The sequence below is a fragment of the Leptodactylus fuscus genome, chromosome 4 (assembly GCF_031893055.1).
Source record: "Leptodactylus fuscus isolate aLepFus1 chromosome 4, aLepFus1.hap2, whole genome shotgun sequence".
Taxonomy (NCBI): Eukaryota; Metazoa; Chordata; class Amphibia; order Anura; family Leptodactylidae; genus Leptodactylus; species Leptodactylus fuscus.
This window is the reverse complement of record NC_134268.1, coordinates 155,179,887-155,202,426: the sequence shown is the minus strand read 5'-3', so window position 1 is coordinate 155,202,426 and position 22,540 is coordinate 155,179,887. Positions and strand designations below refer to the sequence as shown.

Below are 22,540 nucleotides of genomic sequence, written 5' to 3'. Positions count from 1 at the left end.
TGAGAAGAGCAACCTGTCCACCACTTCAATGCGCCGTCATTTGGAATCCAAGCACTGGAATCAGTGGCAGGCAGCAACGGCAGGACAAAGGCCGCCTGCCGTTCACGCCACTGCCACTGCCTCTGCCTCTGCCTCTGCCACTGCCACTGCTGACTGTGCTGGCGATGCACTCCAGAGGACGAGCCAGGACACCACTTCATCTGCCTCCGCCACTTTGTTGACTTCTACCTCATCCTCCCCTGGTCCTGTCTTATCTCCTTCTCCTGCACCATCAAAGGCACCATCAGGCGTTTCTTTACAACAACCCACCATCTCTCAGACATTGGAGCGGCGGCAGAAATACACTGCTAACCACCCACACGCGCAAGCCTTGAACGCCAACATCGCTAAACTGCTGGCCCAGGAGATGTTGGCGTTCCGGCTTGTTGAAACTCCCGCCTTCCTGGACCTGATGGCAACTGCGGCACCTCGCTATGCCGTCCCTAGCCGTCACTACTTCTCCCGGTGTGCCGTCCCCGCCTTGCACCAGCACGTGTCACTCAACATCAGGCGGGCCCTTAGTTCCGCGCTTTGCACAAAGGTCCACTTGACCACCGACGCGTGGACAAGTGCATGCGGACAGGGACGCTACATTTCACTGACGGCACACTGGGTGAATGTAGTTGAGGCTGGGACTGCTTCCCAAACTGGCCCGGTGTACCTCGTCTCCCCGCCTAACATTCCTGGCAGGGACACGAGAAGAACACTCCCCTCCTCCTCCTCCTCTACCGCCTCCTCCTCCGCCACCGCCTCCTCCTCCGCCACCGCCTCCTCCTCCGCTGTTAGATTGACCCCAGCTACGAGTTGGAAACGTTGCAGCACTGGCGTTGGTAGACGTCAGCAGGCTGTGCTGAAGCTGATCAGCTTGGGGGACAGACAGCACACTGCCTCCGAGGTGAGGGATGCCCTCCTCGATGAGACGGCAATATGGTTTGAGCCGCTGCACCTGGGCCCAGGCATGGTCGTTTGTGATAACGGCCGGAACCTGGTAGCAGCTCTGGAGCTTGCCGGACTCCAACATGTTCCATGCCTGGCCCACGTCTTCAACCTAGTGGTGCAACGTTTCCTAAAGAGCTACCCCAATGTTCCAGAGCTACTGGTGAAAGTGCGGCGCATGTGCGCCCACTTTCGCAAGTCGACAGTAGCCGCTGCTAGCTTAAAATCTCTCCAGCAACGCCTGCATGTGCCACAACACCGGCTTTTGTGCGACGTCCCCACACGCTGGAACTCAACGTTTCAGATGTTGAATAGAGTGGTTGAGCAGCAGAGACCTTTGATGGAATACCAGCTACAAAACCCTAGGGTGCCACAAAGTCAGCTGCCTCAGTTTCACATCCATGAGTGGCCATGGATGAGAGACCTTTGTGACATCCTACGGGTCTTTGAGGAGTCCACAAGGAGGGTGAGCTCTGAGGATGCGATGGTGAGCCTTACAATCCCGCTCTTGTGTGTTCTGAGAGAATCCCTGATTGACATCAGGGATAACTCAGATCACACAGAGGAGTTAGGGATAGCATCCGATCCGTCACAGCTGGAGAGTAGGTCCACACATCTGTCCGCTTCACTGCGTTTAATGGAGGAGGAGGAGGAGGAGGAGGAGGAGGAAGAAGAGTTGTCCGATGATGTGATGGTGATACAGGAGGCTTCCGGGCAACTTCGAATCGTCCCATTGTTGCAGCGCGGATGGGTAGACATGGAGGATGAGGAGGAAATGGAGATTGAACTTTCCGGTGGGGCCAGAGGAGTCATGCCAACTAACACTGTGGCAGACATGGCTGAGTTCATGTTGGGGTGCTTTACAACCGACAAGCGTATTGTCAAAATCATGGAGGACAACCAGTACTGGATCTTTGCTATCCTTGACCCCCGGTATAAAAACAACATCTCGTCTTTTATTCCGGTAGAGGGGAGGGCCAATCGCATCAATGCTTGCCACAGGCAATTGGTGCAGAATATGATGGAGATGTTTCCAGCATGTGACAGTGGCGGCAGGGAGGGCAGTTCCTCCAGTAGGCAACCAAGTTCTCACCGGTCCACACAAACGAGGGGCACACTGTCTAAGGTCTGGGACACCTTGATGGCACCCCCTCGCCAAAGTGCCGCCACGGAGGGTCCTAGTGTCACCAGGCGTGAGAAGTATAGGCGCATGTTGCGGGAATACCTTTCCGACCACAGCCCTGTCCTCTCCGACCCCTCTGCGCCCTACACGTATTGGGTGTCGAAGTTGGACCTGTGGCTTGAACTTGCCCTATATGCCTTGGAGGTGCTGTCCTGTCCTGCCGCCAGCGTCCTATCTGAGAGGGTGTTCAGTGCAGCCGGTGGCATCATCACTGACAAGCGCACCCGTCTGTCAGCTGAGAGTGCCGACCGGCTCACTTTGATAAAAATGAACCACCACTGGGTAGAGCCGTCATTTTTGTGCCCACCTGTGTAAAGCACCCCAACATGAAACTCCATGTCTGTACTCAACCTCTCCAATTCCTCCGCATCCTCATACTCATCCACCATAAGCGTTGCACAATTCTGCTAATACTAGGCTCCCTCCAACATGATTTCCCCCAACTCTGCTGGTTAGAGGCTCCCTCCACCCTGATTTCCACCAACTCTGCTGGTTAGAGGCTCCCTCCACCCTGCTTTCCCACAACTCTGCTGGTTAGAGGCTCCTTCCACCATGAATTTGCCCAAACTGGGCTGTTTAGAGGCTCCCTCCACCATGAATTGGTCCAAACTGGGCTGGTTAGAGGCTCCCTCCACCATTAATTGGTCCAAACTGGGCTGGTTAGAGGCTCCCTCCACCATGAATTTCCCAAAACTTGGCTGTTTAGAGGCTCCCTCCACCATTAATTGGTCCAAACTGGGCTGGTTAGAGGCTCCCTCCACCATGAATTGGTCCAAACTGGGCTGGTTAGAGGCTCCCTCCACCATTAATTGGTCCAAACTGGGCTGGTTAGAGGCTCCCTCCACCATGAATTTGCCCAAACTGGGCTGGTTAGAGGCTCCCTCCACCATGAATTTGCCCAAACTGGGCTGTTTAGAGGCTCCCTCCACCATGAATTGGTCCAAACTGGGTTTTTTAGAGGCTCCCTCCACCATGAATTGGTCCAAACTGGGCTGGTTAGAGGCTCCCTCCACCATGAATTTCCCAAAACTTGGCTGTTTAGAGGCTCCCTCCACCATGAATTGGTCCAAACTGGGCTGGTTAGAGGCTCCCTCCACCATTAATTGGTCCAAACTGGGCTGGTTAGAGGCTCCCTCCACCATGAATTTGCCCAAACTGGGCTGTTTAGAGGCTCCCTCCACCATGAATTTGCCCAAACTGGGCTGGTTAGAGGCTCCCTCCACCATGAATTGGTCCAAACGGGTTTTTAGAGGCTCCCTTCACCATGAATTGGTCCAAACTTGGCTGTTTAGAGGCTCCCTCCACCATGAATTGGTCCAAACTGGGGTGGTTAGAGGCTCCCTCCACCATTAATTGGTCCAAACTGGGCTGGTTAGAGGCTCCCTCCACCATTAATTGGTCCAAACTGGGCTGGTTAGAGGCTCCCTCCACCATGAATTGGTCCAAACTGGGGTTTTTAGAGGCTCCCTCCACCATGAATTGGTCCAAACTTGGCTGTTTAGAGTCTCCCTCCACCATTAATTGGTCCAAACTGGGCTGGTTAGAGGCTCCCTCCACCATGAATTGGTCCAAACTGGGTTTTTTAGAGGCTCCCTCCACCATGAATTTGCCCAAACTGGGCTGTTTAGAGGCTCCCTCCACCATGAATTGGTCCAAACTGGGTTTTTTAGAGGCTCCCTCCACCATGAATTGGTCCAAACTGGGCTGGTTAGAGGCTCCCTCCACCATGAATTGGTCCAAACTGGGGTGGTTAGAGGCTCCCTCCACCATTAATTGGTCCAAACTGGGCTGGTTAGAGGCTCCCTCCACCATTAATTGGTCCAAACTGGGCTGGTTAGAGGCTCCCTCCACCATGAATTTGCCCAAACTGGGCTGGTTAGAGGCTCCCTCCACCATGAATTGGTCCAAACTGGGTTTTTTAGAGGCTCCCTCCACCATGAATTTGCCCAAACTGGGCTGGTTAGAGGCTCCCTCCACCATGAATTGGTCCAAACTGGGGTTTTTAGAGGCTCCCTCCACCATGAATTTGCCCAAACTCTGCTGGTTAGAGGCTCAATCCACCCTGATTTTCAAAACAAATGTTGGTGCCAACCTCAACTTACTACAAGGGCCAAATTCACTGCTGGTGACAAGCTCTCCTCACTGCAAGTGCCAAATACACATGTTTCAAGGTGTTTTCCTACTGTCAGAGAGGTGGTATTGAGTGTGTAAAGTGTGTAGTTGTTAGGCTGTGATGTTGGGGTAATAGAGGGTCTTTGGTGTGTTAGATGCCCCCAGACATGCTTCCCCTGCTGTCCCAGTGTCATTCCAGAGGTGTTGGCATCATTTCCTGGGGTGTCATAGTGGACTTGGTGACCCTCCAGACACGGATTTGGGTTTCCCCCTTAACGAGTATCTGTTCCCCATAGACTATAATGGGGTTCGAAACCCGTTCGAACACACGAACATTGAGCGGCTGTTCGAATCGAATTTCGAACCTCGAACATTTTAGTGTTCGCTCATCTCTAATAGATAGATAGATAGATAGATAGATCACAGAGAAAGTTAGAAAGTTGATATAAAGGAACAGGTAATAGAGAAAGACAGGTAACTGAGATAGAAAAACAACAAAATTAGAGATAGACAAATAATAGACAAAAAGAGATAGATAGATAGATAGATAGATAGATAGATAGATAGATAGATAGATAGATAGATAGATAGATAGATAGATAGATAGATAGTGTGGGGAAGTTAGCTTGGTAGAAGCAGTGGTGTGGACGCAAGCAGTCAAGACAGGGACACAAAATATGCAACAAACTTGTTTATTTAGAAAAACACAGGAAAATAAATCTAAACTTCAGGCACAAAATAAACAAAACAAAATACAGCCTTATCTTCAGGCAAATTTTTTTAAAAAAACTGCTCGTCTGAGCAACTAACTAAACAGAACTGATAACCTAACTATACGTATGGCTTACACAACAAGAGCAATATTGTGTCAGCGGACTCAAGGTTACAGAACAGAACCATACATCTCCTTTCACCTCATGTAGCCTTTTCTAGCCCAGTAAGCCCAGTAATGAGCCAAGGAGCCTGGGCTGAGGCCTACTCCAGATCTGCCCTAGACCACACATATGTCATAAACCTGGGGCTAATATATCTGGACCTCAGCTCTGTACCTGTCACCTTCTCACAATGGATAGATAGATAGATAGATAGATAGATAGATAGATAGATAGATAGATAGATAGATAGATGACAGATAGACAGAGAGAGAGAGGGAGAGAGAGGGAGATAGTCAAGCAGGCTAATATCAGAGAAAAATAGAATAATAATAGAAACAGATAGGTAACAGAGAGAAAAAAATAACAGAGAAAGTCTCTTTATAAAAAGAGAGACATATATCATGCAGAGAGTGTCCAAATAAGAGCCCTTTCAGACTGACTACTTTCCCCCCCTTGTACTATCAGTAAAAAAAAAAAAAACACAGACTATTAAAGTCAATGGAGTCATTCACATGCATTTGCTTTTCATGGACTGGAAGACACTGAGAAAAAAAAGTGTGTCGTGTACTATTTTTTTCTCTTTTCTGTACTGGTTTTGGAAATTCAAGTTTATGGGGCTGTGAAAAAAAGCACACCACACATAGGTTTCATATAGGTGATGCTTAAAAATAAAAAGACAGTATCTGTCAGTATTTGCAGAAGCAAAAAAAAAAACAATTGACACAAGGATGGCACATGGATTAGACATAGATGGCACACGAAAATACAATAGTATTTACAACCACTGTCGTTTTATAGTCTGCAAAACAGAAAGCAGAATAAGGCCTTGTTAACATGACAGCGCCATTTATCACTGACCTAACATCTGTGAAAAACAGCTGTTTAATCCTGTTCAAGTCCACGAGAAGGGACCTGTTCACACTTCCATTATAGAGCCAATGCATATCAATGGGTCCAGTCACGTGATTCTATCTACACTCACCGGCCACTTTATTAGGTACACCATGCTAGTAACGGGTTGGACCCCCTTTTGCCTTCAGAACTGCCTCAATTCTTCGTGGCATAGATTCAACAAGGTGCTGGAAGCATTCCTCAGAGATTTTGGTCCATATTGACATGATGGCATCACACAGTTGCCGCAGATTTGTCGGCTGCACATCCATGATGCGAATCTCCCGTTCCACCACATCCCAAAGATGCTCTATTGGATTGAGATCTGGTGACTGTGGAGGCCATTGGAGTACAGTGAACTCATTGTCATGTTCAAGAAACCAGTCTGAGATGATTCCAGCTTTATGACATGGCGCATTATCCTGCTGAAAGTAGCCATCAGATGTTGGGTACATTGTGGTCATAAAGGGATGGACATGGTCAGCAACAATACTCAGGTAGGCTTTGGCGTTGCAACGATGCTCAATTGGTACCAAGGGGCCCAAAGAGTGCCAAGAAAATATTCCCCACACCATGACACCACCACCACCAGCCTGAACCGTTGATACAAGGCAGGATGGATCCATGCTTTCATGTTGTTGACGCCAAATTCTGACCCTACCATCCGAATGTCGCAGCAGAAATTGAGACTCATCAGACCAGGCAACGTTTTTCCAATCTTCAATTGTCCAATTTCGATGAGCTTGTGCAAATTGTAGCCTCAGTTTCCTGTTCTTAGCTGGAAGGAGTGGCACCCGGTGTGGTCTTCTGCTGCTGTAGCCCATCTGCCTCAAAGTTCGACGTACTGTGCGTTCAGAGATGCTCTTCTGGCTACCTTGGTTGTAACGGGTGGCTATTTGAGTCACTGTTGCCTTTCTATCAGCTCGAACCAGTCTGGCCATTCTCCTCTGACCTCTGGCATCAACAACGCATTTCCGCCCACAGAACTGCCGTTCACTGGATGTTTTTTCTTTTTCGGACCATTCTCTGTAAACCCTAGAGATGGTTGTGCGTGAAAATCCCAGTAGATCAGCAGTTTCTGAAATACTCAGACCAGCCCTTCTGGCACCAACAACCATGCCACGTTCAAAGGCACTCAAATCACCTTTCTTCCCCATACTGATGCTCGGTTTGAACTGCAGGAGATTGTCTTGACCATGTCTACATGCCTAAATGCACTGAGTTGCCGCCATGTGATTGGCTGATTAGAAATTAAGTGTTAACGAGCAGTTGGACAGGTGTACCTAATAAAGTGGCCGGTGAGTGTATGTCCATTCTAATGGACCATCAAAAAATCCCTCAATAGACTCAAATCTGGGATAGAAACTAATCATGAAAAATGTCAATTTTTAGCATTTGTTTGATCCACTGTTTATGTGAATGTAGAATAATACTGTCATCCACTATCCACCCACAACTGCGTTACTGTGACTAAACAATAATGCTGTGTTTATATCACTGGGATATCCCCATGGCCATAAGTTATCTCATACTGTCCACATTATACCGGTGACCAACTATTAATAACATACAGGGTCACAAAGTTACAATCACATGGATAAGCGATCATGTCTAGTTTTTCTTCAGCACTTCAAGCACAAAAAGATGTTCATAGTCAAAGTGTTTTAGTAATATGGTGCATAAGGCTAGATTCACATAAGCCATGAAACACTGGATCTACCAGCATGACCATCATGCCAGGGTAGACTCCTATAATCAGTACAGGACAGAATGATGCTTGGATTAAGGGACTCCTATGATCAGTACAGGACAGTATGACACTGGGATTAAGGGACTTCTATAATGAGTACAGAACAGTATGTCGCTGGGATTAAGGGACTCCTATAATCAGTACAGGACAGTATGTTGCTGGGATTAAGGGACTATTATAATCAGTATAGGGCAGTGTGTCGCTGGTATTAAGGGACTCCTATAATCAGTACAGGACAGTACGTCACTGGGATTAAGGGACTCCTATGATCAGTACAGGACAGTATGTCACTGGGATTAAGGGACTCCTATGATCAGTACAGGACAGTATGTCACTGGGATTAAGGGACTCCTATGATCAGTATAGGACAGTATGGCGCTGGGACTAAGGCACTCGTAACAGCATGGATAACTATTATGTTAGAAGTCCCTATCCTGGCATAGTGCTTAGCCCAGTAAATCCGGGGTACACACAGTGTCTAAGAATTTCTAACTATTTGCTCTGAGTCTATTCATTGTTAACACATGTAAAGTTGAGCTATTTTGATGTTTTTACAGGATTATGTTACTGGGTTGTGGACCGTGCTTCTATGGTGCTGGGCATGTGGCCCAAAGTCAAGGGGACTTCACTTGGCAGTGGGGTTGCAGCAGTGGTGTAACTAGGAATGGCGGGGCCCCGTGGCGAACTTTTGACATGGGGCCCCCCCGACACCGAAGATCTCGACCGAGTCCCTCCTACGCATTCCTGCGCGCTCTATTATGTCCCTTAGTGGCCCCTGCACACAGTATTATACCCAATAATGGCCCCTGCACACAGTATTATACCCAATAATGGCCCCTGCACACAGTATTATGTCCCTTAGTGGCCCCTACACACAGTATTATCCCCCATAGTGGCTCCTGTACACAGTATTATCCCCCATAGTGGCCCCTGCACACAGTATTATGTCCCTTAGTGGCCCCTACAGGACTAAATACTGTCACTGCTGACCGCTATACCAGGACAAATTGTGGATAAAAAAAAATCTGGTCCTGTGCATTACAATTTAGTAACTCCATATGCCTCATAGTAATAGCAGTTAACCCCATCATCTCCCTCACATTAACCCCTGTTTGCCTCACCATAAGAATTACTGATATGTGAGAGACATGGAGGTAATAATAAAGTATCTTCATTATTATTACCCCCATATGTCTCACATATCAGTAACTCTTATGGTGAGGCAAACAGGGGTTAATGTGAGGGAGATGATGGGGTTAACTGCTATTACTATGAGGCACATGGAGTCACTAAAACACAAGTAATCCCCCCAAATGCCTGATAGTAATAAGTATAGTAACTCCAGTACGTACCTGTGTAGCTTCAGTTTCATTTTCCTGGAGCAGCTTCTTCCTCCAGTGCAGGACGGCAGGGATAAGCCCCGCCTCCTCCTCTCATTGGTGGGCAGAGGACAGCAGAGAAAGGGAGGGGGGAGAGAGGGGGAACGTCCTGCAGCGCTGACAGGAGCCAGACCTGCAGCTCCTGTGTCTCAGCCATTGCTGCAGCTTTGGGGCCCCCTGTTGGTGGAAAGTATTCCACCAACAGGGGGCCCCGATCATTATACTCGGGGGTCCGAAAAGACCTCCGAGAATAATGATAGCAGCAGTAGCAGCTGTCACCGGGCCCCTAATGTCCCGGGCCCTGTGGCAGCTGCTACCGCTGCTATGGTGGTAGTTACGCCACTGGGTTGCAGTGTTGTGCTGGTGGTGAACATGAAACACAGTAGGAACCCACTTAAAGAAGACTTTTGATATCATCATCGGTGTGCGTTATTATATACTACTAGAAAGCAGGCAGAGTGCTGAATTCAACACACTGTCCGCATTTTCGAGATGAGACCTGGTGGTGGAAGTATTAGTGCCGTTAGTTTCGGTACCAATATCTCTCCACTATCGGAAAGGAGGGCCTTACAGACTAGCATTATCACTGTGCAGTAAGGAACATTCCCCCCCCCCTTCCCCCGACAGTACAAGTCTATGGAATAATAGGATGATGCTAGGCTGTAAGGCCCGGCCTTCTGACAGTGGAGAGACATTGGTGCCGTTAATATCTCCACCGGCATGCATACTGGGGCATGCACTGTGGACTTTCTAGCAGTATATAATGCCACACGTCAATGAGGACATGAAAGGTAAAAAAGGCAGCATATTAATTTTAGCTGCAGAATTGTGCAATTTTTCTCTATAGATTTAATTGGAAAAAAATAACAACGGAAATGCAAAACACTGCAATAAAAGCTAGCATTTTTTTCTGCTACGGTTTTTAGTTGAAGTTTGCTACATTGGGTTATAGCCTAAAGGAGGTCACTATAAAGTGACAAATGGGCTTTTCCATGTTAACCAAAATGTGTACAGTATAAATAGTGTTAGCAGACAGACTTTGAAGAGTGAACAGCATCTGGTTCATGCATGATCAGTGCCACAAGTTCACATTGTGCTTCCTTTCCTTTTTGGAAACCAATGTGTGACTATTTAGATTGTTTAACATCAGATAATTTTAATGTAATCAGAAAGTCTGAAAGAAATGGGAAAAGATAACATTACATCTTAGCCATTCAGATAAATGGGTGGGTGGGTAGTCTATTCTGTTGTTTGCACCGGCAGCTAATAAAGAAAGGTGACAAACAGGAAATTTTCCATAATGTTCATATTTTCCAACAGGGCGCATGAAAAAAATTGTCCTAATCTGACAACCACTTAAGCAGTTTCTATGTACAGTATATAGTAGTTATTCTACTTACTGCAATTACTTATTCATCTACATATTATTTGGTACAATTTTTAATGATGATAATGTAGAAAACAAATGCAATATTTTTCTTTATGTTCACATCAGAATACAAGCTCTGTGTCCAGTTTATACCAGTATTGCTTGCCTCTCTTCAGTCAGAGAATATACACTGCATGTATTTCAATGCGATTTTTCTGCACCTGCTTGTCACTGTGAATTGAGATAGGAGGGAGATTGTTGACATAGAGTATGATGACAGTTCCTCTCCATTCTCCATAGACTAAAGTGACAGTGTTTTATTCTGTTGGTTTCACAAAGAAAGATAGTGCAGTTCATTTATCTCTCACTATAAATTAATTACTATAGCTAGACAGATAGATATAGGCAGATAGATAGATAGATAGATAGATAGATAGATAGATAGATAGATAGATAGATAGATAGATGAGGTCGTGTTGTCGGGGCAGGTGGGCTTCCTACTGTTTGATCAAATATGTACAACGAAGAACCTCACATTTATTTATATATTTAGTTTATAGTATTTTTATAGTTTTTCTTTGTTCCTTATAGCCTTTGTGCTGTGTCAGAGTGCTGCTATATTTTTCTGTTTTTATTTATTTTGCCATGATAGCTTGCTCCTGTTCACATTGGGAGGTGCTGTCTGAATTTTCTTCTATGTACTGTAGATAGATAGATAGATAGATAGATAGATAGATAGATAGATAGATAGATACTCTTCTCCACATTATGGTAAATGGACATCATAGAGCTTTCTAGAGATGAGCGAACACTAAAATGTCCGAGGTTCGAAATCCGATTCGAACAGCCGCACACTGTTCGGCTGTTTGAACGGATTTCGAACCCCATTATAGTCTATGGGGGGAAATGCTCGTTTCAGGGGTATGCAAAATTCGATACAATTATACTTAACAAGTCCACGAGTGACGGTCGGGCTGGATTCCCCTTGAAGTCTTCTCCCAGCGCAGCGCCCCTGTGGCGTCTTCCGGTTGGAATTCACTCTGCCTAGGCATCGGGGCCTAGGCAGAGCCGACTGCGCATGTGCGGTCGGCTCTGCTCAGCCCAACGCCTGAGCAGAGCTGACTGTATAGCATTCTGCCAATCAATGCTGGTTCTGCATCGAACCTTAAACTTCGAACAGCTAGTAGTGTTCGATCGAGTACGAGTACGTAGTATTCGATCGAACACCTCTCGCTCATCTCTAGAGCTTTCCTCTTAGGATGTATCGGTTTCAAAATGCATGTCATGGTGAGGCTTCCCATACACAATACTTCCCGTTTTCAACATGTTCAGCCTTTGTGGGCTGGGCCCTCTATCCTACTGTACAGGTTGGTCATGGGTAGTATTGTACTGGCTTTGTGCATTTTATGCATGTGTATTTTGTGTATGTAATCTTTCAAATGTACCGCACCACACACTTAATGGTGCTCTAAAAATAATAATGATGATAATAAATAATAATAATAATAATAATAATAATAATAATATGTTTTTGATGCAGTTTTGAAGTTATAACCTGATGTGAACCTAAAAAAGGAGTACTACTTATTCTTAATAATTCATTGATTCATGCCATGATTCACTGGGCAAGTGAGTTTTTTGGCAGCCTAAATAGAACCCTACCATGCATAATATTTAAAAGTGTAGTCCCATCTCAAGGATCCTATCTATACTGGTAGCTTATGTAAATTGGAGTCTTTTCCTAAATATATTTCTTTAGAAATGCTGCTTTGTTTTCCTGCTATATGAACTCATTCCTCCCATTGTTTACACAGCATTTCTATAAAAACGGACCTATAAGACTAGTGAGGTCACTCACTCACTACTCTTGCCGACAGGACATTCACTCAGCTAATTGCAGTTTGATGATAAAGCCTGTTATCTAAGTAAGTCTGTTATCTTTCTAAGTAAACACACAGATAACACTGAGCCCTTCTCTTAAAGCATCTTCATTATCTGGCCTGCATAAGTATTGTGATCCTTCTCAGACCTGTTGAACAAAAGGGTGGGGAGAGAAATACAGGAAGTGAGAATAAGAGACTGCAGGCAGACTGCTGAAACACTGAGATGGGAAAACCCCTTTAAGCACATAATAGCACAGTTTTAATGTTATGGCTGACGAATGAATTCCAAATAAAATGCTACTTTAAATCAAGAAAATAATTAATATTTTTCACACTTGCATGTTTCAATGTGTACACCACTTTTTTGCTTCATATTCAACTGAACATTATGTAGAGATGACCTGTCTTGGCATGATACATTAATGCATATTTGCTGTATTTCCCAGTATGAAGGTGATTTTTAAACTGTACTGTCAGTCGAGATGGTTTTCTTCCTATTCTAACATTATTCCTAACTTCAAGGTCCCTACAAGTCATCTTTATGATGAAAGCTGCTGGATTATTGATTTCTAAAAGACTTATAATAGAAATACAATTCTTATTATTTAACCTTGGCTTTGTGGCAAAAAAAGTACTTTAGTGAGGTAAGTTTAAGGTTTTATTCCCTAAACATGTATTTACAAAAATAATCCTAGACAGTGTGGATCACTTTACAACTCAACTCCTACACTTTTAACCAGGACCTTTCACCACTTCCATAAACCCAAGCTCTTTTCATACTTTAATACGTATCCCTTCTCTGATTCCAACACTGTTGGGATTTCTTGTTTTGCTCCCACCATCCCTGAGCAATCACCGCAGTTAGTTTTGTCACCTTTCTAATGTCAAGTGGGTGGTGTCAGACAGAGTTAAGCAAAGGGGCATGACTCAGAGGTCCAATCAGAGCTCAGAATCCCACCCCTTGCTTGTTTATTCTTGACACCACCCACTTGACATTAGAGAGTATAGTTAGCATGTGAGGTAGCAAATCTGACTGCACTTATTGCTTAGGAACGGTGAAGGCTGGAGTAAAAATCCAACTGTGCAGGAATCAGTATAGCGGCGCCTGTTACCGAATGACAAGATCTCATATTGGCGAAGGTGCTGAAAGGTCCTCTGTAATAGCTGTCGCTAAAACATTTGTTCTGAAGAGTGCTATCATTTCTGACTACTCCATAAACATGCTGAGCCAAGCCGAAACTGGCAGGTTTGGCCAACTTTGCTTTAAATTGCATGAGCACCTTTTTAGAAAGAGACCATCAACGTGCAACAGACTGTCATCTACTGTATGCCATTTATTAATCTGTGAATGGGTCGCAGCCAAAAGTTAAAACCTGGCTGTGACATTGAATTTTTAAAAGCAGAATACAGCATCTGTCTTTTTCAGCTTTAAAATCCTTACGATCTATTTCAGAGACATGAGGTAGCCGCTGATAGCAAACACTGCCATTCATTCTAACTATAGTGGAGCCCAATTTCCTTTCATATGGTCGTGCAATGTGTTCCCCTCTGCTTTCTGAGTTATCCTTGGTAGGGAGCTGATACAGGTGACAAAACATGTATTTGTCTTTCCAGAATGTGTCAGATAAGCAAGACCCTATATCCTTATTTATAGCCAACAAGTCAACAAGATCAGTACAAGAGGAAGATGCGAGTTCCCCCCTACTGTTTGGTTTTCAATAGAAATCAATATAACTGACTGCTTGGCATATAACTGTAATAAAGAAATGGACATTTTATTAAAGAATCATAGTGTCTATTCACTGCGCCGGTAGTACACGGTGAGCATACAGTGTGTACAAGTAAAGCTTTCCATGACTTTGTACTGTTCTGGGGACATCACCTCCAAAAATACATAGATACAATGAAATCAGGACATAAAATGATACTGGACTATAATGGATTTTTAGATACTTTTCTAGCTATGAGGAAACAATCCGAGATAATTAGTTAGATTACCGTATATACATATTACATATCCTGCTCATGCTCTATGTACTTATGTTTGACCATTACAGCAAGGATAGATATTGTACACACACGTTTCTTATGGATGCTGATTTTCTACAAAACTACAGAAGACACAGAACTATAATCCCCCCTTAATATTTTAGAATTGGAATGCATTATACAATAAATGTACATAACGCAAAGAAAACTGTTTTTCTCTTGTTTTCTATATTGGTCAATATAGGTCGTAGGTACCAATATATAGAATGGCAACTTTGAATGGCCTCAAATCTTTCTAAACTAGACTGTGTACAGCACAAAATACAATTGTGAACTATGTACACAGATAAGGCTTATCATTATCTGGAACGGCAATAAGTGGAAAATTCAATAACCCGAGACTTTATTTACCACCATTCCCAGCATTGCTTGACTTCTGTGCATGCTAGAAGCTGAAGTGCTCTGGTTATATTGCAATCTGAGATGACTGTAAAGTGAGATAGATTTCCACAGGCTTCAGATTAAACAAAAAATAAAAGAAGGTTAAACATTCCCAAGTAAGGTTTTAGATTAAATGTATTATTAAGACTGCAGGTTTAAAACCCCTGGGATTTGTGATACACTGGATATCAAGTGTCATCATGTCCTTTGTGTAGAGGAACAAAAAATTACATCCGCACCTTGCAATGACCATGTCACCCATATCAATATAGCTAAATAGTTAAACATAATACATATGTATACCGTATATGCTATAATATATATATATATATATATATATATATATATATATATATATATATAATTTTATTTTTATTTTTTTTAAAGATCTACATCCTAATGTACGTACACCCTTAAGGTTAACATACACATTGAAGTTCGCATCAAGTTTTGGATAAATGGCTAACAGAGCAGTGGATGGGCTGCTTATGATATTCAAAAGGCCTCCATCGAGTAAATGTCTGCTAATTGTAGTTCTGCATTTTCTTTGCCAAAGTCTAACGATGCATTTACTGTATCTTATACATTGATTTTTTTTATACATTCACTTCTATAAAATGCTACTGACATGCAGGCAACTTCGGCGGATCTAGAGATCCAGAGCATTATGGTTGTCTACGGCGTCATTTTATGAGGTTACCTACAAATAAAGTCAAAGTATGAAATTTATGTCTTATCATCAGTCATGTCTTATATTCCCTAATACGGTATGCTGACATCACAGAAGAAGTTTCCTTAGCTACTCCTGGTTAAGTCGGTCTGGTTAACTTCAGAAAGCAAGTTGTCTTCACAAGACAACCCCTTCAAGTAGCTTTCAACTCTCCTTACCTAGACCCAGAAAAATCTTCCTCCACAAGTGCATGTGGAAGTGCCAGATCACACAAAAAGTTGCACTTATCTGCACTCCTTGCCTGATCACAAATTCTGGGACATTTGTTGTATTTTTAGGTTTTGCATAAACATTTTAGTCTATTCCATATATCAGGAAAATCACAGATATCATTAAAATACAGTACCAAGACGGGTAACATCAAGTCACTAGGAGATGGTAGTGCCATCATGTCACTTGCATGTGTTCTTGATTTCAAGCATAAGGCCCCGGAGCACATAGATATATGGAACAGGGAAGATGATTGAGCCTAAAGAATGTTTCCAAAGCTCTAAAGCGTAGCTGGTGGGCATGAGGTCCAGGTGTTGGTGCCGAAGGGGGCAGCACATGGCGACTTTTCCGTATTTAGATCCAGAGTAAGGACAGAGAACTAAGTCCAGGGTGAAGTAAAGCCTAGCTATAGCTCTGTACCAAGTAAATGTAAAATATAATATTATTTGATCTGACCTACAGCATGTAGTATAGTCCAGAATTGTGTTAGCAAATCTGCAGACTTCAGAAGTGACATTTCTTTTTCAGAGGCTGCACAGCGCTGGTTGTGGTGATTCACGTTCAGGGATTCAGGGAAGTGGGATCCTTCTACCACTCACTGTGCAGTCATCCTTTACACATAGCAGCTTCAATAACAACCAACAGATTTGTGAATGCATTATAACACATTCTGTAACAATGTCTATGGAAATGATATATTACCAGTACGTGGAAGTGATAAAATCATCTAGAAAAGTGAACATATGTTTTCGTTGATCACAGTTGGCAGAATTTTAATGTCTCAGACTTGTGTCATAAAAATTCTCATTGAATATGTCTTAGTCACGGTGACCATCTTCTTAGCCTTATTATTAAATATGTATTCCTACAGTCCCATATAATATCTCCTAGTGTTGACTTTGCAGAACACCTATAGAAACTCATGCGAACCCCTAAACATTGTGATACCCTTCAGCTAACTGTGGGCTTGTGCAGGATATGAAATTATTGTTCTAAAAAGTCAAGCATATCTGTTTAATGGGTAGATAGTCGGTAAAATAATTTTGTCTTTTTTTTCCATTCTAGAAGCGTAATATGGTGGCATCATTCCCGTCCCATCCCCGTCGGGGTAATATTTAGGAATGACAATAGTTAAATTTTAGATCTGAACACCAACTAAATGTACTAAATGTATTGTTATGTGACCAAGGTCTCAGTATCCACAACAGAAGCTTATGGAAAGATGCCAGTTGTCTGTGAGTTATGGGAATAAGACTCGAAGGCAACATGGGTGTCATGAACTTTAGCGTAAATCATAAGCAATGCTTTTAAACATCTCATCTTTTCCAGTGTGCACCATTCACTTCGGAACCTGATGGCACTTACTGTGAATAAAAGGCCTATTCTGATGTGTCAGCACTTACACTGGAGACTTTCTGTGGCGATCCGTAACTAGTGCCTTGCAAGATGTCTCGGCTTTTTACGTACAAAGTACTGAACCTCTGTGACTACTTGAGTACAGTAGAAATGCTGCTGAGAACCAGACATCATATAGACTGCAGCCTGCTCAGAAAATGGGATTCCTCTCTTACCCTGCACATACTGCACTTTCCTGCCGAGTTCATTGTTTTGCTTCAATAATAATAATAAGAATATCAGATCTTTAAGATAGTATATAAAATTAGAGAATGGAATGGTAAGGCGGAAGAGAGAGTCTATGTAATGAGCATTGCTCTTACTCTTGTCTAGTGATGACCTCTCCTGGTTGACTTGCTCATTATAGATATTAATACTGAGGAAACATTTAGCAATATACAAGATGGACAAACCACTAATGAATCGCAATCGTAATTATCAAAGAAGCAATATAAAGGATAGCAAGCTAATACACTATATCAATATAAGGCTATATGAAGTTTGGAACGCAGGGAAAGAATTAGCTTGAAAATCTGGTGATAATTTCTACTCCTTCATTTTCTTAATTTCGTAGAAATTTGAAGGCTGATTAAATGAACCCGAGGGAATGTAAAGTTCTGACTACATTCTTGGCAAGTGACTGCAATCTCTTTAGCTGCAATCAGCAAAACAAGTGAATTGTTAGAATTTAGCATCTTAAAGGGTAACACCTGCAGTCTCCAAGATCTGCTGAGTCAAACACTCAAGGATGGAGAAGCTTTCACACGTGCCATTTATTAAGCAGTCTTTGAAGCCAATATCAGAGATGGATCATAAAGAGAGACAAAATATATAAGAAGATCCCATTTTTACTGTTTCTTTAAATCCAGTTGCTTCACCTTGAAAAACTGCTTCAAATGGCAAGTGTGAAAGCAGCCTTAGCCAGAGCCAGCATACATATACATTCTAATGATAAAGTCATTTCATGCATTCATTCATTTAGTCAACTCATCTGCATTGAAATATTAAAGTCATTTGGCAAACAATACAGCAATAAACTTGTTACTTACAAATATCTACCACTTGGATAATCTGTCAAACATCTGTGTTTTAAGATAAACCCTTTAGCACCAATTTATGGATTGTCAGTAAATGGCACATCTTGTAACCGTAGGCAGATAACGCAAACCACAAAAGTAATCAAATAAAAAGTTTTAAGGATTTTTGCAAATTTTCCCATACACTAGTATAGTAATAACTTCAGTCTTTACTCTTCTTTCTCCTTTGCTTCAAATTCACACAAGCAGTGTTTTTTCTATACACTAATAGTGCATCACATGAAAAAAACTAATCTCATTCACATACGTGTGTAAATGTTCCTAGAAGTTTGCCAAAGTAAAACGAGAACATGGGGGTAAGTATTTTTAGAGATTTACAGTTCCAGCCTGAAATTGCTTCTTTTATTACATTAAACTGCAAGTGTAGACTTTAGGTTTTGCGCTGTGTCTGTGGACGTGAATCTTCGAAAAATACTAACCTTATTCCTTTATGTACTCCCTATGTGAAAACAGACTATACAGTTGGGTTTATATATTTTCCACACTGCATCGCATCACAGCCATAGCATAGCGTGGAGCATCATGGAGTAACTTACTGTACTTGTGCCTGGCACACATTAAACTATCACTTTACATGTAAAGAAGACATAAGGTGTAAAGCCATGCGGCTAAAGTGGTGGAAAATGCATTGTAAGACAACTATACAACAAAAGTCATGTGTGGTCGCAGCCGAAAGACAATGGTTGGATGCTACCTAGAGAAGTCACATGGACAAAACCACAATCTACTGTCCTGACGCCTACAGTAAAACACGTTGAAGAATATCTGTCCTGATAACATGGAGTATAATGTTCCTACCTACCTACCTACCAGCAGTTTCTAAGCTCATCACAAGATCATGGAAATAATTTATGGTCTAAGGGAAGTAGATTAGGGTTAATCAGTCATTTGGCCAGAATTCTTGAGGACATCCCCCAAATTGATGTTCCTTCTTGCTGGATCTATGAACCACATGGGCTACAGTTTGTAGTGTGGTACCCAAAGCACAGTCCTATCAGTGGTACATTCAATATTTGGCTCAATGCAACTTTATGAGAAGGCAAGTGGTGACTTGAGAGTGATGAGCACAACTCTCATGTATTTATAATGAGGCACTATGCATTTGTGATCTGCTGTGTATATCATAATATAATGCATCATAAGACATAGGCCCTATATATAACACTGGATAGAATTATAATGACCTACAATGGCATATCACAATGGAATTACGACTCAACTTTTATTTTCATAGGCATGTATTAGACAGCACTTGGGTATGTGGCACCAAGAATTAAGCCGTAACTGCCTTATAATGCACCTTAGTGCTATTCCCTGTCCCATTCATCATTTGTACAAGACTTCCTTACACGAGGCATGATTCCTTCATCCTTCTATGAAGGTTTATGCAGCATCATTCTACATCACTATTCCTTCCTTCTGTATTCATGTGTAACCACAGATCCTGAAGTAATACACGCCAAGATTTACTATCATAACTCAGAACAGTAAATATCATCCTTCCAAATTCACATAGAAAGTAGCAAAAATAAGAAGCAGTAAAATACCATCATGCAGAACTTTCAAGAAAGGCCAACTCTTAATATGTACAGTGTGTCTTCTGACACATCATGATGCAGAGAATCCTCCTGAGCAGAATTCCTGCTCCACTTAAACAAATCCACACTGCTGTGCTCCTTAAGAAACAGTTAGGAAGAAGTAAAGAAGTAAGAAGATTGATAAGACTTACGGGAATCAGAGGTAGCACTCCAGGCTCTGCAGTATAGGTAGCTCCAAATCCCCAGGACAAGTGCAGCCCCTCTGGCTCTGCAAATCCAAACCATGGCTTCTCAGGTTTAACTCCAGATCCCAAAGGGTTAGCACAGTAACCTGCTCCTCTATGTCCTCCTTAGGGGTGTTCTAGATTAAGGTGAAGTGGCACAGGGTTTCCCTTTTAAAGAATAACAAAACCCACCCCTCTTTTTTTCCTAGACCCTTGGCTGAGTCACTCAGACCTTCTTCTTCTTCAACATTCAAGTAACAAACTTGCTTCCTTTTTGCTGAAGATCATGATTAAATATAAGAATGCAAAAATCTGAGCAGAAAAGATGTGTAGCCTTAAGAGCAAAATCCCAGAACGGTCATGTGGCAGCAGGTTAGGACAGGATGGAAGAGAGCAAGGGATGGAGCAGTGGTGCTGATGCTGCTGCTTCTGCAGCTGAGTCCTTCCTCTCTCTACTGTGATTGGAATAGCCTTAGCTCAGACACAGGCATACTGGCTATATATGCATGCACACAACAGGGCAGGCAGTCCTACAAGACACTCCCCATACACACACAACACTTCTATATTTATTCAGCAGAGAGGAAGAACAGCTCCAGCACTGCAGCACCAGCAGCAACCAAAGACTCCTCTTCAGATCATCCCCTCCAAAGCTTTGCAGCCACACGTGCAGGAAATCTGTAAATCTTAGTCCAGATCAAGCACAGACAGGAGACTAATATAAGGTGGATGCTTTCTAGAAGAAGCCCGTGTTGTTTTAATCTCTGCACCAGCTCCTGCAGACTGATGGAAGGGGGAGGGGACATATTAAAAGGCTGATCAGGGAGCCTGCAATGCTTACAGCCTGCACTTCACACTTTTACCAGTAGATGGCTCTTTACTGGTAATGTAGAGAATACTACACATAATACACACTTAGAGGAAAAATATTTAAAGTGCATCGGAATCTTATACTTTATAATTTGTATTATTATATGTTGTATACTTTTTGTGAAAATGTTTGTGATTTCTCCAGTATGTGCAAACTGCATGCAGGATGGTGTGTGCTAAATTGTATTATCTATGCAAGAAACACAGAATTTGCTGATGAGAATACAAAAATACTACAGAAAATTGCTTCATTATTAATATAAACCTCAATAGCTGAACCAACATTGCTCTAAGACATTATTGGCTCATACAATGGATACCTGCATAGGACATAATGTATAAATAGTGCAAGCATATAAGGGGACAGTACACAATTTTTGTTTTTGACTTTTTTGGGTGAATACAGTAACAAATAAATCTCTGTATGACTGTGTACAAGATCAGAGGTACAGAGGAGGCTCCATGAACCTATGGAAGGCCTGTAATGGCTGTGTACAAAACAGAAACATAATAGTGTGTATATGACCCTAAAATATACAAGAAAATAACTGTATTATTCAAACAGTGGATTATATTAGTATGTTTAACGTGTTTCACGATTCTGCTTTGCCTATGCAATTTTAGAGAAACACTAAGGCCGGGTTCACACAATGTATTTTGGCACGTAATGTGGCACGTAGACGTCGCGGGAGCTTTTGCGGGCCGTATACGCTCCCATTGATTTCAATGGGAGCCGGGACCGTATACGCGGCGCTATTTTGCGGCCGTGATTTTGTGGCGGAGTGTATACAAAAGCTCCCGCGGCGTCCACGTGCCACATTACGTGCCAAAATACATCTTGTGAACCCGGCCTAAGTGTAATTTTTCTTGCACAGCAGGCACCAGGGACTCATCTATAGGGAGAGCAAAGATACCAGTCACTATTGGGCCCAAAGGGTTCCTCTGCCATATAGAATATACCACTATTCTAAATGGTACCTTGAAGGTAGGGGCTCCTTTACAGATTTTGCATTGGGTCCATGCACTGCAAACTACTCCCCCGGGAGGCATATTTGTTGACTATCCAAATTCATTGCTTTATCATGGTTAAAGAGACCCTTTCACCTCCTCGGGGACATGCAGTGTAATATACCGCTAGAAAGCCGATAGGGTGCTGAATTCAGCGCGCTATCGGCTTTCCCGTTCTGTGCCCCAGACCTATCGGTGCCGTTACCGTAGCTCTTCAGTGTCAGAAGGGCGTTTCTAACAGTCTGTCAGGAACACCCTTCCTCACAGTTGCATCTATTGCGCTGTACTGTGAGAGGGGGCATTGCTTACCACCCAGCCATGACGCTGAGCAGTGAGGAATGCCTCCCCTTCTCCTGATAGTACTCGTCCATAGATGAGTAATGGCAGGGCGTTCCTCACCGCTCACAGTACAGAACAATAGACGCTACTGTGAGGAGGGACGTTCCTGACTGACTGTCAGAAATGCCCTTCTGACACTGAAGAGCTATGGTACCGGTACCGATAGCTCTTCAGCGGGGGCACAGAAAGGGAAAGTATTACTCCGCATGTGCCCGAGGACGTGAAAGGTTTCTTTAGTTTTTCTCAGTTCTTCTACATTTACTAGTAGATCGACAGTCTAAA

General features: G+C 43.1%; 1 protein-coding gene across 1 annotated transcript in view; it reads right to left on the bottom strand.

Moving 5' to 3' along the window:
* Window positions 1–20,747, bottom strand: part of CNTNAP2 (contactin associated protein 2) — a 1,390,705-nt gene extending 1,369,958 nt beyond the window's left edge. Inside the window, exon 1 of the mRNA XM_075271239.1 lies at window positions 20,009–20,747. Coding sequence (XP_075127340.1) covers window positions 20,009–20,102 — 94 coding nt within the window. The 5' untranslated portion in view covers window positions 20,103–20,747. The remainder of the gene's footprint in view (window positions 1–20,008) is intronic.
* Window positions 20,748–22,540: the final 1,793 nt, after the last annotated feature.